The following is a 17,633-nucleotide window of genomic DNA, read 5'->3' as shown; positions in this document are numbered from 1 at the left end:
GCTCCGGTTTAAACCCACAATTGGGGAGCAGCCGAGAGCAATAATTGCAAAACTATGCCGATTCCAGGGCTGGGAAAAGTCTTGAGGAGGGCGCGACAGACAAAGTTGTGCTCGTGGGAAGGGCACAGAATCAGGGCCTAAGACATTGGGGAGGACCTGGCAAAAAAGATGGCCGAATTCAACAGAGCAAAATCAGTGCGATACAAAAAAGGGGTGGGATTTGGCATGCTATTCCCGACCAGACTCTGGGTAACAGACCGGGGGAAGGAACATTACTTCGGCACCCCGGCGGAGGCCAACGGGTTTTTAAAAACGAATAACCTGGAGGGAGAACAGACACGGCAGCGGTGAAGGCGGCAGTGACAGAGGAAGAAACGGAATGAGAGTGGAGGATGGACCAAAAACAAACATTGTAATGTGGACTATGTTTTTTGCGCGGGACTGTGCTGCCTCGTTTTCATCTCTTTTCTCAGTTTTAAGATGGGAAACAGGGAGATGGGAGCGAGAATAAGGGAAGCAGGCAAGGGGGTGAGATAGCGGGTGGAGATGGGTAGGTAAAACCGGGCCAGGGCTAGACCAGCACTGGGAAAGGAACCACCGTACTAGCGAGGAGGGCTAGCACGAGAAGCCAGGCAGTAAGAGCGGCTGCGACGCACCTCTTAGGGGAGAGGGAGCGTCTGGCCAAAGGAGGGGGGAACAGGGCAGAAGGGGGGGGGAACATAAGGTGAGGGACAGAGAGGAGGGGGACAGTGGGGGGGAATAGGGGGGAACAGAGATGTGTGGGACCCGCAGAATAGGAAGGGAACAAAAAGACAGGAAAGGCTAGGCAGCAAGACAGACACAGGCCTCGGCATGCATGGAGTAGGGCAAGGAACCAAGATGGCATTGCAAGCAGCCACTTGGGAGGTGCCCTGGGGAAAGGGAGACCCCGGAGAGCAGGCGGAAATGGGAGGACGAATTGGGGACTGAAAGGGGCTGGGGTCTCTGGAGCGAAGCACTCCACCTCCTACTGCGCAAGGCTCAGCCTCCTGCTGTTCAAAGTGACCAGAACCCAAATGAGTAGGTTCTTCCTGGAGGTTGAGGATAAATGTGAACGGTGCCAGAGGGGCCCGGCCAATCACGCCCACATTTATCCTCAACTGGGCTTGGCCCAAACTTGCTGGGTTCTGGACAGCCTTCTCCGAAGCAATGTCCAAGGTTGTGGGGGTGAGGGTGAAGCCATGCCCAAACGTGGCAATCTTCGGGGTATCGGAGCAGCCAGAGCTACACATGGGGAAGTGGCCTGACGGCCTAGCTTTCGTTTCCCTAATCGCACGCCGGAGAATCCTGCTCGGCTGGCGATCGGCAGCACCACCCAAAGCTGCAGACTGGCTCGCTGACCTCTCGGAATTTCTCCACCTGGAGAAGATTAAGTAAGCCACCCGAGGGTCAGAGGAAGGATTCCTGGATATTTGGGTGCAGTTTGTCTGCCTGTTCCGGAACCTGTTCGAGGCCAGCAACAATGAATAAATAGGAAAACACAAAAGCTAGAAAGTAAAGGGAGAGGAAAAAGAAAAAGACAGGGGGGGGCGAAACCATTGGAAAGCGCAACCGGGGGGAGGGTGGGGAAGATGCAATAGGGCTGAAGAGACATAAAAGGGACAATGCCAGCCAACGCCCCCCCCCACATTCCTCCCCAACCCCCTCCCAGCCACAGGGGAAACATGGCCAATCCACCTAACCCGGTGGAGGAGGGGAGAGGAAGGGGGGGCAACACGCCCCCTAACCGACCAGGGGGGGACACAAGGGAAGGTGGGTGAGAGGGGGGCAGAGAGGGGCGGGCGGGCGGGAGGGACCACACGCCGAGCCAGATGGCAGCAGACTATATATAGGAGAACTTAAGGGAAAGAAAAGACAAATGTTTCTGTATTGTACAGTGAATAAAGACAGCCAGCAATGTGCATAATCTTTTATAATTTTTGAAAATGCGAACAAAAAGATTTTTTTTTTTAATCAGTGTCTACGAGGAGGCTAATGGACTTATGATTCCTCAAGAAACATGCATGAAAGCAAGAGTGACCTGCCAGATTGTAGCACATGCAGCACGCAGACTGATGTTCCTGGTGTCAACATAAGCAGTCATTAAGCCAGAGACAGCAGTTTGGAGCCATAGACATCTTCATAGTCAAGAAGCACGCCGCTAATTCTCACTCCAACACGAACGTGATTGTCTCTCTGCTGGAGTGCAGCTGCATCAGAAATGACGTTCTATCTCTGAAGACCCACATGTTGTAAGGCCTCCTTCTTCCCCTTTTTTGCAGCCTACATTTTTGCTACCTTCCTTCCTGCTATATTTCTCCCGATTATCATGCCTCAGGGATAAGCCCAGCAGCATCCCCGTGTTCAGCAACTTCATAAATATTTGCATTTTCAAGAATGCAGCCAAAAACCTGGTCTAAAAGCACCCTAGAGAACTAATGCCCAGTAACAGTCACTAAACAGCCTCACCCATTACTGTTGACATTTTACCTGTGACAGGGGGAGGGCTATTTCATGCTGGAAGCCTGGTGGATGCAGCTGGTGTGGGGCAAGGGAAGAACATCTTTTGTGTCCCTCTGGGCCCATTGGAGGCACTTCCTCTCCAAGATCATCACCCCAGTTAACCCTTCCCTCCCTGACCTCTTGAACCTGCCCCTCACCTCCATCAACCCCCTCACCGAGACTCCCAACCTTGGATTAATCTGGGCTGCTCAGCACGGTAGAACTGCCTGTAGTCCCTGCAGTGGCCAGTGCTCCTGGCTGACTAAGATCTCTCAGGTAGGACTTCCTAGGGATGGAAGTTTCACGGGTTTGTGGACAAGGGTGGAGGGGGGGGTGGTGTTAGGGACCACAGTACCCTGGAAACCCAAGCTCATAGAATACTACAACGTAGAAGGAGGCCATTTGGCCCTTCGAATCTGCATTGGTTCTTTTGAAGAACAGGTCCGTTAGTCCCGCTCACTCTCTCTTTCCCCGTAATCCTGCAATTTTTTCTACTTCTAGTATTTATCTAATTCACTTTTCAAGGGTACTATTTAATCTGCATCCATCGCCCTACCATGGGCAGCACGGTAACATAGTGGTTAGCACAGTTGTTTCACAGCTCCAGGGTCCCAGGTTCGATTCCCGGCTTGGGTCACTGTCTGTGCGGAGTCTGCACGTTCTCCCCGTGTCTGCGTGGGTTTCCTCCGGGTGCTCCGGTTTCCTCCCACAGCCTAACTATGTGCGGGTTAGGTAGATTGGCCATGCAAAAATTGCCCTTAGTGTCCAAAAAAGGTGAAGTGGGGGTTACTGGGTTACGGAGATAGGGTAGTGCCGTGGGCTTGAGTAGGGTGCTCTTTGTAAGGGCCAGTGCAGAGTCGATGGGCCGAATGGCCTCTTTCTGCACTGTAAATTTGATAATACTATGATACCAGGCTGTGCATTGGGTGTATTGCAAATCCTAAACAGTAATTGTAAGGGAAAAAAATCTTCCTGACACTTCTGGTTCTCCCGCTAATCACCTTAAATCTGTGCCATCTGGTTATCAATATATCAGTCATTGTAATCTCTCAACCCTGGAACCATCCAAGTAAATATCTCCTGCATTCTCTCCAAAGCCTTCCTAAAGTTTGGTGATCAGAATTGGGCACAACACGGCAACTGGAACCAAACCAGTGCCTGATATAAGTTTAGCACAATTTCCTGGCTCCTGTCCTCTAGGCTTCTGTCCATAAAACTCATTAGATGGAAATGCAGGCGTACATATTAGTGTGAAGCTAAGTTTCAACAAATAAAAAAGGTAATTTTAGCTCTTCGGGGATATTAATCTTTAGTTTTAGCTTAACATGTTCTGCTGCTTCTCAAACAGCTATCAGCCACAGCACCTTCTTGTATGCAATCCAGTCAAATACTCTGTCGATGTCTGCAGCTTGTAAGACCTCCTGGGATATTGGGTGAGAGCTCGCCAGGCCATCAAGTAGCAGCACTTCATGAAGGTTATCTGTCAGGAATCGCTGTTTCTCCTGAAATATTCACACAAATACAAGATCAAGACTCCGTGAATTCACATGCAATCGAACAAGACTTATCAGCTGTTAAAAACACATGAAGGTCCTTGTCAAAATTACTCAAATTGCTAAAGTAAAAGGGGGCAAAGTTTAAAAAGCCGGCCGCAAATACTCCTATTGAATTGCAAGTGCATTAAGTTGTTACTCACTCAAAGCTCATCATCAAGCCAATATCTTTGTTGACACACTTTACATCCTAAGATGCTTTCCGTTTCATGTGATAGGAGTCGAAGATCTATCACAAACATTTCACACCTATCCATCAAATATTTATATAAAGCATGAAAAGGCAACACATTTTTGAAAATGTTCGGCTGTAAGCTGGAAATACAGGTCTTATGATAAACGTTAGTATCAAAATTTGCTTTGGGAATTAAAATCTTAATAATGCGTCCTTTGAACATCATATTCCCTTCAGCCAAAAAGCACGTTAATGGAATGTCGTTCCGAACAAATTTCACACTTGATGGTTCAAGTAATTATAGTATAATAAACTGTAACACTTACATGCATAGTGGATTATACCTTGAAGGATTGTTATAGAGTGTCACTGATTCTGACAGAAATATAGCCAGTTAGTGAGGCACGTAATGAACTGTAGATAGTCTGCAAAATTATGAGCTATGCACTTACCATGTTAAAGTCTGGGTAAAGATAATCAGTGCCAACATATTCAAAATAGTGAGCAAATCCCTCCTTCAACCACACATCTTCCCACCAAATCGGAGTCACAAGGTCACCGAACCACTGAGAATAAATAAAAGGCATTTAAAACCTCTAAGGGATGCTCTAAGATCTCCATTAGGTCAGAAAGAGGGCTTAAAGCTGTGAATACAAACTGGTAAACTGTTCTTATTTTCACCCGTCTTTCATACCTGATGGCAGATTTCATGTACGACAACCATGGTGACATCCAGTAAATAGGGTATGGAAGAAACTCCTGGATCCAGCAAAATCCTCTGTTCAACGAAGACACTCAGTCCCCAGTTTTCCATAGCAGCATATGGGTATTTGGGAACCGCTAACAAATCTTTCACAGAAAAGATACAAGTAATTAGTTTCTCTTTTCTCAGCTAGACTACTCTTCATCAAGGAACATTTATGTCTGATTTCTGAAAGGCTGTTTCCAGTACTTTGGTATGCACTGCAGTAATATACATCATATATGAATATACATTGGGTTTAAGGCAAGGGTGCCTCTCCCAGGAGTTAGCATGTCTGGATGTTGAGATGGGCCATCTCTGATGATGCATCATCCAGTGGATAGCATGCGCACCAATAGGCCTAATTGCATTTTCTCACCCTTCTTGTCGAGTGTCATTGTCCATTTACTGCAGTAAATATATTTGTTTTGAAGGGGCAGCATGGTGGAGCAGTGGTCACTGTGGTCACCCGGCTCTGGGTCACTGTCCGTGAGGAGTTTGCACATTCTCCCCATGTTTGCGTGGGTCTCGCCCCCACAACCCAAAGATGTGCACGGTAGGTGGGTTGGCCACGCTAAATTGCCCCTTAATTGGAAAAAAAATGAATTGGGTACTCTAAATTTATATTTCAAAAATATATTTGTTTTGAAGATTCCCTTCTTCTGAGATAATTTCCTCTTTGCTTTTCTTGAGTATATCTGCCATCTCTGTCCAACAGGGTGGCAAACACACTCCCATCCCTCTATCAACTATTGCAAAGCCATTTACTGGGAGTAGCGCAAGAGCTGCCAATTATCTTTCAAAATCAGGAGAGCTGGTGTAATATTGGACTGGGTAGAAAACCAGGTATCAACCAGAGCCTGTGAATTTCCCACCCAACCATCGAGTTTGGTTAAAATGTTTCTCATCAACTCTTTAGCCTTGAATGTGGCTAAATAAGAAGGGGTCTCATGGAGGTAAATGAGATGCTAAAGAATACAAAATGTTAAGTCTGAGCATTATGATAACTTTCGCTGTTATTATAAGGCAAATGGACATGGGTACAAACTAGTAACAGGCAAGTTCAGGGCTAGGGTCCGGAAGAACATCTTCACATAATGAGTGACCAACAACAGTGGTGGACCTTTGGTTGCAGCACTGGAGGGCCTAAAAGCACTAGAGATTTTTAAGATGTTATCTTGGTAATGAAGGGGGTATCATGGATTTCTATGTGAGGGTGACCTATATGAGCTAAATTAGCCCACTCATCTTTCCACAGCTGTGTGACCTTTGTCTTTTCTCCCATGGAAAGGTGCTTCCTATTTGATCTACCTCATCACAGCATGACTGACATAAGGAACTCTGCTTGTCAACTGTGACAATAAACTGGTGTTACTCTTCCACAATTTTTCACCATCTGGTCCTTTAACAAGTTTCAAATTACCATGAAATCATCTGAATCAATAGAATCTATACAATCCCTACAGTGGAGAAGGAGCCATTTGGCTCATTGAGTCTGCACTAACCCTACCAAGAGCACCCTCCCTAGGTCCACTACCCCACCCTATCCCTGTAACCCCACATAACCTACACATCTGTGGACACTAAGCGGAACTTTAGCGTGGCCAATCCACCTAACCTGCTCATCTTTGGACTGCTGGAAGGAAAGCTCGCACATCTATCAATGTACGCATGTATGAGTGTTTGGTGGGTGGCACAGTGGTTAGCACTGCTGCCTCACAGCACCAAGGACCCGAGGTCAATTCCAGCCTTGGATGACTATCTGTATGGCGTTTGCACTTTCTCCCCGTAAGTACCATCAGAGAGATGTAAGCTGCACCAAGTGCACTCAAATCACTCAAGCGTGTGATTTCGCTGCACTTACCTCTCTTTGATGTGGTCAATTTTGGCAAACATTGGGGTTTTACCTCTTAGGCTACTGAAGGGAGGATATGAATGGATCAAAGCTGCAAATGGTTCTTACGAGCTGTCAATCACAGACCACTACTCAAAAGCTATGAATGGTCTGCAGGTAGTGGATCTGTGGGAACCAGATGCAGGCACAGCTGCTCTCGTTCGAGGAAAGGTACATATTACAGCTACATGGCCGGGATTCTTCGCTATCCGGCGGGGCGGACTGTACCGGCGCCGAGGAGTGGCGTGAACCACTCCGGCATTGGGCCGCCCTTAAAGGTGTGGAATCCTCCGCACCTTCAGGGGCTAGGCTGGCGCCGGCGGGGTTGGCGCTGCACCAACTGGAGTCAGCATATTTGGCGCCACGCCAACCGGCGCCGAAGGGCCTCCGCCGGCCGGCGCAGGTTGGCGCATGCGCGGGAGCGCCATCGTGTTCTAGCGCATGCGCAGGGGGGTTCTTCTCCACGCCGACCATGGTGAACTGTTACAGCGGCCGGCGGGGAGGGAAAGAGTGCCACCACAGCACAGGCCCGCCCGCAGATCGGTAGGCCCCGACCGCGGGCCAGGCCACCGTGGGGACCCCTCCCGGGGCCAGATCCCCCCTGCGCCCCCTCCGAGGACTCCGCAGGCCACCTGCAGAGCCAGATCCCGCCGGTAAGGACATTGTTTGATTTACGCCGGCGGGACTGGCCGGAAATGGGCAGCCACTCGGCCCATCGGGGACCGGAGAATCGCCGGGGGGGACCACTGCCGACCACCCCCCGACTGGCGCGACGCGATTCCTGTCCCCGGCGCCGGAGAATTCGGCAGCCGGCGACGGGGCGGGATTCACGCCGCCCACATCCGCCGATTCTCCGGCCCGGCAGGGGGTCGGAGAATCTCGCCCATAATGTTTCCCACTGCCCCTGTCTGGACAGCTCTCTCGCTTCCAGACATGGGTCCCTTTTCTGGGAGAGAGGGGGATCTAAGTGTGGGGGCGATGTGGAGGGGGTTCTTTAAGGCAAGAGGTCCCTGATGGGGGTCCACCTATTACTGGGGTCCCTGTAGGTGTCCCCTATGCCAAGGGTCCCTGTGGGGGTCCCCCTAATATCGGGGTCTCAGTGAGAGCCTCCCCCTATTACAGGGGTCCGTGGGAAACTTCCCCCTATTACAGGGGTCTCTGAGAGGGGACCCCGTATTACAGGGGTCCTTGGGAGGAGTCCTCCTATTACAGGGGTCTCTGGGTGGGGGTTCCCCTATCACCCTCGTTCTTGAGGGTAGGGGGCACGTAGGAAAACTGGGGATGGGGGGCTGCCATGCGATGGGATCAGGGGGGGGTTGGGGCTGTCTTATGGCGGACGGGGGCCAGGGCCGATTTGTGGTGTGGGGGGTCGGGGCTGATATGCGATGGGGGGCAGGGGTCGAGGCATGTTTTGCTGTGTGGGGGATGGCAAGACGCGGGACCTCGCTACCAGGCCGCTCAAGATGGCAGCCTGATAGCGGGATTCCCTGGGAATCCTTTGCATTCCATGCCATGCAAGAATTTGCATGGATCACAGAATTGCGTCCCCAGTTATAACTGTGAGGGGATCATTAAACTGGTGCAATTCAGCTCCCGAGGGAAAACATTGGGCTGGAGTTGCCCGATGCCGAATGCCGTTGCCCGATGCCGAAAACGTAATCGGCAATCAGATGAAGAATCCACTCCGACGCCCAAATCGGGGGCAGCGCGAGTTTGGCACCACTCAGCTATGCTCCGCCCCCTTGGAAGTGGCATGCCGTACGCCATTGCAGCGGCATTGGCGCGTCATCGGCAGACCCTCCTGCAATGATCTGCTCCCAATGGGCTGAGCTCCCGACCGCGTGGTTGACGTCTGGTCTGAGTGGTTGGGAACCCGGCGTGGCGGCTGCGGACTGTGTCCACTGCCAGCACACTTGGCTGGAATCCGTGAGGCTGGCCGGGGGGGGGGGTGCTTCAGCAAGGGTGGGGTTGGCCTGTGGGGTCGCGGATTTTGGGTCGGGTCCGCGCACGGCCAGCGCCATGTTCTGCAGCGCAACCACTGCAGTTTGTCGCCGTGCACACACGCGGCCAGGGACGAGGGTAGCATTATAGCTGTAATACTTAACTTGCAGTTCCATGTGTCCTTTCCTCGAAGCAGAGCAGTTCTGCCTGTGTCTGGTTCCCACAGATCCATTATCTGCAGGCCATTCATCGCTTTTGAGGAATGGTCTGTGATTAACAGGGACCCGGATGTTTTTGGCACAGGAGCCGGGAATTTCACCTGGCACCGCTGCTAGCCCCTCTCCAGTCCTGGAATGGATGAGGGTTCGGCGCTGATTTTGGCATCGTAAATTCCAGCCCATCGTCTCCCAAATGGAGAATCCAGCCTATAGCCCAAATTAAAACTAGAGAGAGGTCACATGACTGAGTTCTTGGGTATAAAGAGGTACTGGATTTGAACGACCAATCAGAGATAGGCTGCCACAGGGACAGAAGGGACAACAAACTTAACCCTTTCCCACTTTCTCTGCAACATTTCGCATCAAAGCTGAATTGTCTGTGATTTGAAAACCCATCAGAAGACCTCATTGCTGCAAACCAAGAGTTCCTAAAGGTGGATTCCAATATAACACCACCATCTCCAAGGCAAAAGGAGTATCAATCAGCCATGACTGCTCCAAAGGCACACAGCATTATCAAAGACCCCTCCCACCCAGGCATTGCCTTCTTCCAGACCCTTCATCAGGCAGAAGGTACATAAGTCTGAAGACCCTCAAATCCGGACATAGGAACAGCTTCTTCCCCACAGCTACAAGACTCCTCAACGACTTCCCCTCGGACTGATCTGTTCCCTGTAAGAACACTATTCATGACGCCCTATGCTGCTCTTGCTCATGTATTTGCTTTCTTTGGCCATTTGTTCCGCACTGTAACCAATCACTGTTTGTCGATGTAGCATTTGTCAATGTACTCTGTTGATTATTCTTTTTGTCTACTATGTACGTACTGTGTATGTCCCCTCGGCCGTTGAAAAATACTTTTCACTGTACTTCGGTACATGTGACAATAAATCAAATCAAATCAAATGTCAACTACCATCAGCTGTTGTAGAAAGTCACCCTTGAGCTGCAAACAAGCATACGGATAATCCTTGATATTTCTTTCTTGGCCAAGCTTCAAGATCTGATACTGCAGAGTTTGATGCTGGGGGGGGGGGGGGGGGGGGGGGGGGGTGTTGTGTGTGTGTTTTTGCATTTGTGGGGAGATGGACAAACTTGTGCAGCTTAAACATGTTTAAAATCATTTCCACATTCTTCCCTGAGTGAGTTTTAGCAATAAGGCTAACTCTTCACTTGTTAAATTAAGGAACCTGGTTGGCTTATTTCATACGCTGAACTGCACACTGTTAAATTTAGAACTGTCAGTATCACCTTTTTAATTCCAAACTTCATTCTAAGCAACACAGGAGTGAGAAAAGGGGAAAAGTCCTCCTAATCTTTTTTTTTTAATAATCTTTATTGTCACAAGTAAGCTTATATCAACACTGTAATGAAGTTACTGTGAAGAGCTCCTAGTCGCCACATTCCGGCACCTGTTCGGGTACATGGAGGGAGAATTCAGAATCTCCAAATTACCTAACAGCACGTCTTTCGGGACTTGTGGGAGGAGACTGGAGGAAACCCATGCAGACACAGGGAGAACATGCAGAGTCCGCATGACAGTGACTCAAGCTGGGAATCGAACCTGGGGCCCTGGCGCTGTGAAGCTACTGTGCCGCCTGTTCGTAACAACAGATCTATCAATAAACTTTCACTTTGCATAACCAGAGCGAAAACCTGTCTCGGGAAATTATTACCAGCCATTCAGACACACCAAATTCTATTTTTTCAATGTGAGGAATACAGCAACAAATGTATCTTGTGTGTTGTGTGAAGTTATGATAATGTTTGTAAATTGCCAATTCATTGTTGCAATTCTTTCACAAGTGCATAAAATCCTATACGTATAAACACCACAGCCATATACTCCTCCAGTTTCGTTAGCAGTTCGCATTCCTCTATATTTTTCAGGGAATTTTAAGCCCATATGCTATGTGGGTGCCTTTGAGATGCACTTTGTTACAGCAAGTATTCTAATTGCTAAGGCAGAGGCTAGATAATTTGCCAGTCCGCCCACACACTCAATATAATCTCACTTTGCCTCAATGCGGATGTCAAAGATAAATTAAAAATGCAATTCAGTTTACATGACAGTCATTAAAATGTCACAAAACGCGACATGAAAAATATTAGGAAAGGAGAGAAGCTATTCCTTATCTGCAGACTTATCAATTGCTTGCCATATTTTCTCACAAATTCCACAAAGGATTTTTGTGGAATTGTTTTTTCCGAGTGTATTCAGCTCTTTCACTCACTCAGTGTAAACGTCTTTTTGAGACATAGGAACAGCAGTACGCCATTCAGATCATTGAGTCCAATTCATCATTCATGATAGATCCATATCTCAACTCCCTCTACCCACCTTGACTCCATCACCCTTAACCTATCAATCTCACTTCTGACATTTTTAATTGATCTAGCCTCAACACCTCTTGTAAAAAGGAGATCCAGATTTCTATATTACGGGCATGAGTCAACGGAGAGAAGTTAAAGTGTGCTTCTGGTCACATTTGGTGGGGTGTTTCTCTATGGCTGCGGTGCCAGGATTCACCGGCACTTTGCTGATATTTTGGGCCTTGGGGGGTTTCTTCCCGCCGAGATCACAGTTTAGTCGATTTCTGCTGGCGAAGGCTCCTTGTAGATTGGGGTGCCATTTTATTCTGCAGCCCAGATCTCTGCACCCTCCACCCTTTCAGGCATACCCCCAGCTTTATTGACACCCCCCTTCACCGCCCCCCCCCCCCCCAACTTTGCTGAGGCCCCTGTAACCCCCCTCACAACCCTCCAATAGGCATCCCAGGCCCAACCACTGGCCGTGCTAACCTGGCACTCGGGCACTCAAGCACTGCCATTCTGACGCCCTGGCAGTGCCACCTGGGCAGCCTGTCAGTGCCACTCTGGAGCCTCGGCAGTGCCACCCTGGCACAGGGTGCCAGGATGGCAGTTCCTTGGTGCCAGGGGGAGTGCCAGGGTGCTGCCCTGTTCTGTTCCTGACCAGCCAAGGGTCTCTAATGGCCTGTGAGACCCCCAACGTGCCGTCACCCCTGGTCCACGTTTGTGGTAATCAGTGCTAAATGGCACCATGGTGAGGTCGAGCAGGCACAGCCCTTGACTCCCAGGTGCTGGGTGCATACAACATCCAGGTGTTTAAATGAGCTTTTAATGGCTCATTTAAATCTCCAGATCTGGATCACGCCTGGCAAAGGTGAGATCCAGATCTCACCTGATGAAGTGAGTCGGGTGACTCGCAATCGGCCCTGCGTCTGGCGCAGATCCCGATTTAGGGATCCGACGCGATTCACCGGTTATGCCCAGACCTGCGCCAGGCGCAATGTGCCGCTGAATCGCATCCTACGTTAATGAGCTACTGATGATGTAAGCAACAAGGAATTGAAAAGGGCTGAATAGGCGAGATTTCCGTGACCCTTGTGGGCACAGATATTGTTTTCTTTGGGAAACTGTTTTTTTTAATTCTTTCATCGGATGTGGGCATCGTTGGCTGGGGCACCAATATTGTCCATCGCTGATTGCCCTTGCACTGAGTGGCTGACTAGGCCATTTCAGAGTCAACCACATTGCCGTGGATGTGGAGTCACATGTAGGCTAGACCGGCTAAGATTGGCAGATTTCCTTCCTTGAAGGCATTGTGTCTGTTGTCTTAAGGTAATCAATCACCAATATCTTTACATGAGGGAACTTCAGGTTTGTGGTTGAGTCCACCGGCATTGCGATTCAGCAAAGAAATTACCAAGTGTCATTTTGGTCATGTTTGGCGGCATCTTTCCGCCAGCATTTTGGGTCAGATCAAGACCTAATTTCACACTTAGGCCGGAGTTTTCCGGTCGCTGCGATTCACTTTTCCCAAAACATGGCAGTGCATCTCCGCACATGGATTTTCCGGCGGCTTGGGGTGGTTATAATGGGAAATCCTATTGACGAGCGGTGGAAAGACAGATTCCTGCCGCCAGCGAATGGCGCACGGCCGAGTACCACATGGCTGGGGACCGGAGAAACCAGCCCTTAGTCATTCAGCAGTGAGGAGCTGAACCTGCCGGCGAGACCGGCTCCTTAGAGATCAGGGTGTCATTATGAAAGAGTGCCCCACTCTCGAAGTACTTGAGGGTTCCCCACAACGCCACCCCCCTCCCCCCCACACACACACACATGGGCAATTCCACCCTCCCCCACATCCCCACAGATATTGGCATTACCCCACCCCCAAGTGAGAATACCCCACTATGGGATTGCTGGGGCCCTGCTTTTCAGCCCCCACAACTCGCTTTCGGGCCTCCCTCTTTCAGGACCCCCCCTTCACCCTCCCCCCCCCAATCCTTATGAGTCCCCTACATAACCCCTTTTACCACCCCCCCCCCCCCCACACACTTCATACCCCCTAACCCCGCTTTCATGGACATGGTCCTCCTCAAGCCCCAATTCTTGGCAGTGCCAAACTGGCACCATGGCACTACCAGCATGATGCCCAGGAAGTGCCCCTAGCAGTGCCCTGGGCACCCTGGAAGTACTAGGTTGGCACTGCCAGGGTGCCCAGTGTCAGGAGAGTGTTAGGGTACTGCACTGCCCTGTCCGCGACGACCCAGGGGGTCTCCACTGGCCTCAGAGACCCCTGGGTGGCCATCACCACTGGTCTCCTCAGTACCAATCAAGCCTTGCAGGTGCAGTCAGTGACTCCGGGCGGCGGGTGAATGCGGCGTTGGCCTATTTAAATGAGCCTAGTGGCTCATTCAAATATCACTATCCAGATCACGCCCAGCGAGGATGTGATCCAGATCGCACCAGGTGTCACGAGTCGGGTGACTGGCCGGGTGACTGGCGATCAGCTCGGCTCCGGCGCGAAGACCGATTTGGGCCTCGACAACAATTTACCCATTGCGCCCAGCTCAGCGCCGGGCACAACGTGGTGGCTGAATCGCGCCCAAGAGAGACCTCCGGCTTCAATCCTCCAAGGCTGCCATCCTAGTCACCCACCACTTAACTCCACCACTCCTAGGAGTAGTAAATGAAGGATCAGAGTAAATGGATTTGTTGGCCCGAAAGGCAATCACAATGTTAAGTTGAAGAAAGAGAGAATTAAATTCAGAAGCAATTTGTGGTGAACGCTGCTGCTTGAAATCAAGACAGTTTGATCACAGAGGTTTGTCTGTCATCCACCCCGAACATTAACTCAGTTTCCCTCTGCACGGATGCTGCCAGACCTAGACAGTATTTCCAACATTTTCGGTTCCTATTTCAGATTTCCAGCATCTTGGTATTCTGCTTTTCCATCATAATCGCAAAGAATTCAGGGTGGTCTCCAGCCGGCTTAATACTGATATGATAATCAACAGAAATGAGTGACAATGACAGGCAATGGACCTGGTGCTTTCACTGTTCCCTTGTAATGTGGAGAGAAAATGAGACAGGAATTGACATGGCTGGGGGACAGGACTCAAGACTAAAAACAAATTAACTGTCCCTGAAATCTCATTGTGGGATATACTAAAGCGTTAACCATGTAGCGAAATGAAGTCACTCTGTTTAAACAGGTTAATGCCCCATCCCGGCTAAACCAGCACAGAGAGGGATTCCAGGTGAATATGCTAAGTATTTGTACGCCAGCACGTTTTCAGGGTCATTGTGTACTATATTAAATCAAGAACAACCAAGCATACACGCTGCTTTACAGAAAGTGCAGCGATCGGTGGTAAATTGCAAATTCGACATGAACGGGTCATTGATTTCCCAGTGCATTTCAGTCAATCAGTCACATTGTGTAACAGACAGGCAATCTGATAGTGCCCATTTTACACTCTGGATGAAGTTGAAAGTCCTGCCTGACATCTTCGCGCCTCGTTTAAATGAAATGGGACATGTTTACCGGGTTGCGTTTGTGGCATCAAGACTCACTGGACTGGAATCCTGGATCAGAGTTAAGTCTAAACCACTGGGGAGCTGATTATGCAGCGCACATGCCCATATTGCAAAGCTCCGCACCAGAAGCACAGATTTACAAAGTTACTCAAATAATGAATTCAAGCGGACATACTGTGTATAAATTGCATTGTGGATTTGGTGTTCAGGCTGCAATAGTTGGCGCGGTAAATCTCTCGTGCTGGAAGTCAGCCTTTAATAAACAGGCAGCTAAGTATAGATGAATCGAAGGATGCAGCAGTGGTTGCCATGTCAACTGGAAAATAAACTGAAAGGTCATTATTTAGCAGTAAGGCGCAAGTACCTTAAATGTACATGTGCAGCTGCGATGTGTTTAAGTGTTAATATTTGCCTGAAAAGTTTGAGCATGGTGAACTCTCAAGAAGCTGTCATTTCAGAAAACAGCCTAAAGGTATCTTATTAAAGCAAGTGCAGCAGCGTTCATGTAGATCAGCGACTGGCTCTTTGGATGGAGCAATGCTGGCTGCGCACCAGGAGCCCTCAGTGCATTTACTACTTACGAAAATTCATTTTATTATTTTGCAATGACGCAAAGTTTACTTCCCCAATCTCCATGATTCGAATATTAGCTTCATAGGCCTGCCAACTTTCTTTTCTCATTTAGCAAAGTCAAATATCACCATCCAGAACACCAGCACTGGATGTTTACCACAGAGTCAGCTTCGGTGTCTATTATTTTCCAACCCAACCATCCACCTTCCCTGGCCAACATTTTAATCTTTCATTTAGCAAACTGGAAAGACAGACAATGATAATAATAATCTTTATTGTCACAAGTAGGTTTACATTAACACTGTACTGAAGTTACTGTGAAAAGCCCCGAGCCGCCACATTCCGCCATCTGTTCGGGTACACGTCTCACGCCTGCACGTTCTCCCCATGTCTGCGTCAGTTTCCTCCGGGTGCTCCGGTTTCCTCCCACAGTCCAAAAGCGTGCAGGTTAGGTAGATTGGCCATGATAAATTGCCCTTAGTGACCAAAAGGTTGAGGAGGGGTTACTGGGTTACGGGGATAGGGTGGAAGTGAGGGCTTAAATGGGTCGGGGCAGACTGTATGTTCTATGTTTTGTGTTCTATGTACTCAGAGGGAGAATTCAGAATGTCCATATTACCTAACAGCACGTCTTTCGGGACTTGTGATTGGAAACCGGAGCACACGGAGGAAACCCACGCAGACATGGGGAGAACATGCAGACTCCGCACAGACAGTGACCCAAGCCGGGAATCGAACCTGGGATCCTGGCGCTGTGAAGCAACAGTGCTAACCACTGTGCTACCGTGCCAGGATTTCGTTCCCTCCCCTCCCTCCAGCAGCATGTTTTGCGGAGGTGGCCGCTGATGGGATCTTACGGTCCCACCGAAATCAATGGGGATTTATTTGTGTTGAGCCGTCAGGAACGGGGCGGGAAATCCCATCCAGTGTGTGCAAAAGAAAACCTTTTAAAATCACTGAAGCAATAGACAACTTATTGTTGCAAATCCACTGAGAGGTCAGAGGAACAGCTGTGTTGGAATTTGCACAGCACTCAATGTTAATAGCAGGTTTCATCTCGTACATTCCAATATTAATACTGGCGTGTAATCTAACTTTGCTGTTATGGTTCTTGCTAATGCCAAAGCCATTGATGTTCAGTACCTCACAGTTACAAAGCCTACCAGGCAACTATTGAACTCCAATGGTCTACTGGATGTATACGCTTGTGGGGAGCTGGTGGAATAGTGGTCATGCCTCAGACTAGTAATCCAAAGGCAGAGCTAATCCTGGGTTCAAATCCCACCCTGGCATTGAGAATTCAATTAATTATAATCTGGAATTGAATGCTAGTTACAATGTCATACAAACCCATTTGGTTGACAGATGTACTTTAGAACCATAAAGCTACAGTGCAGAAGGAGGGCATTTGTCCCATCGAGTCTGTACCATCCCTCTGAAAGAGCATCCTACCTAGGCCCACTCCTCTCCCCTCTTTCCATAACCCCACCTAACCTGTACTTTGGACTGTGGGATGAAACCGGAGCACCAGGAGGAAACACACATAGACACAGGCACAGGGAGAAAGCGCAAATTCCACATAAACAGTCACCCAAGGCCGGATATTGATGTAACTATGATGCAATGTCACACCTTTCAGTAGGCCTGGTGGTAAGCAGAAGTACAACCTCCTGTGGTGTACAGAGATGTACAAGGATCTGTAAATAAATAAGAACGATTTTGATGAAGTTTTTTTATGGTAGCTTTCTTAGGGTGACAGGCAAATCCTGATCCAGACCCTGAACTCAAAACAAAGCACTTGCAGTTACGTATGGATATGTTGCCTGCATTTCCACTTCATGCACGAGGCCAGGGTTGACACAGTTGAAGTTATTGTACAGAGCACATCTTGCAAAGTCTAAGATGAGCTGGCTATTCGAGGGGATAGAGGGTGTCTGTTAGCGGTGTGGAAGGGTCCCTGCGAATCATGTTCATATATTTTGGTCCAGTCCAAAGCTGGAAAGGTTTTGGAGACGGTGTTCAGCACCATTTTGGGGGTTTTACATGTGGACGTGGAGCCCGGTCTCCTAGAAGCCATATTTGGGGTGTCGGACCAGCCGGAGCTTCAGGCGGGTGCTGGGGCAGATGTTTTGGCCTTCGCCTCGCTGATTGCTCGTAGGCGGGTCTTGTT

At 49.2% G+C, this 17,633-nt stretch overlaps 1 protein-coding gene across 1 annotated transcript in view; it reads right to left on the bottom strand.

The window, feature by feature from the left end:
• LOC140396468 (thyrotropin-releasing hormone-degrading ectoenzyme-like) overlaps window positions 1-17,633 on the bottom strand; it is a 172,525-nt gene that overhangs the window by 55,042 nt on the left and 99,850 nt on the right. The window contains exons 4-6 of the mRNA XM_072485115.1: window positions 4,943-5,097; window positions 4,701-4,814; window positions 3,885-4,022 (exon numbers count right to left, since the gene is read on the bottom strand). Of these exons, the coding sequence (XP_072341216.1) occupies window positions 3,885-4,022; window positions 4,701-4,814; window positions 4,943-5,097 (407 nt within the window). The remainder of the gene's footprint in view (window positions 1-3,884; window positions 4,023-4,700; window positions 4,815-4,942; window positions 5,098-17,633) is intronic.

The sequence above is a fragment of the Scyliorhinus torazame genome, chromosome 19, assembly GCF_047496885.1.
Source record: "Scyliorhinus torazame isolate Kashiwa2021f chromosome 19, sScyTor2.1, whole genome shotgun sequence".
NCBI classification, from domain to species: Eukaryota; Metazoa; Chordata; class Chondrichthyes; order Carcharhiniformes; family Scyliorhinidae; genus Scyliorhinus; species Scyliorhinus torazame.
This window is presented reverse-complemented; position numbering and strand designations above follow the sequence as displayed.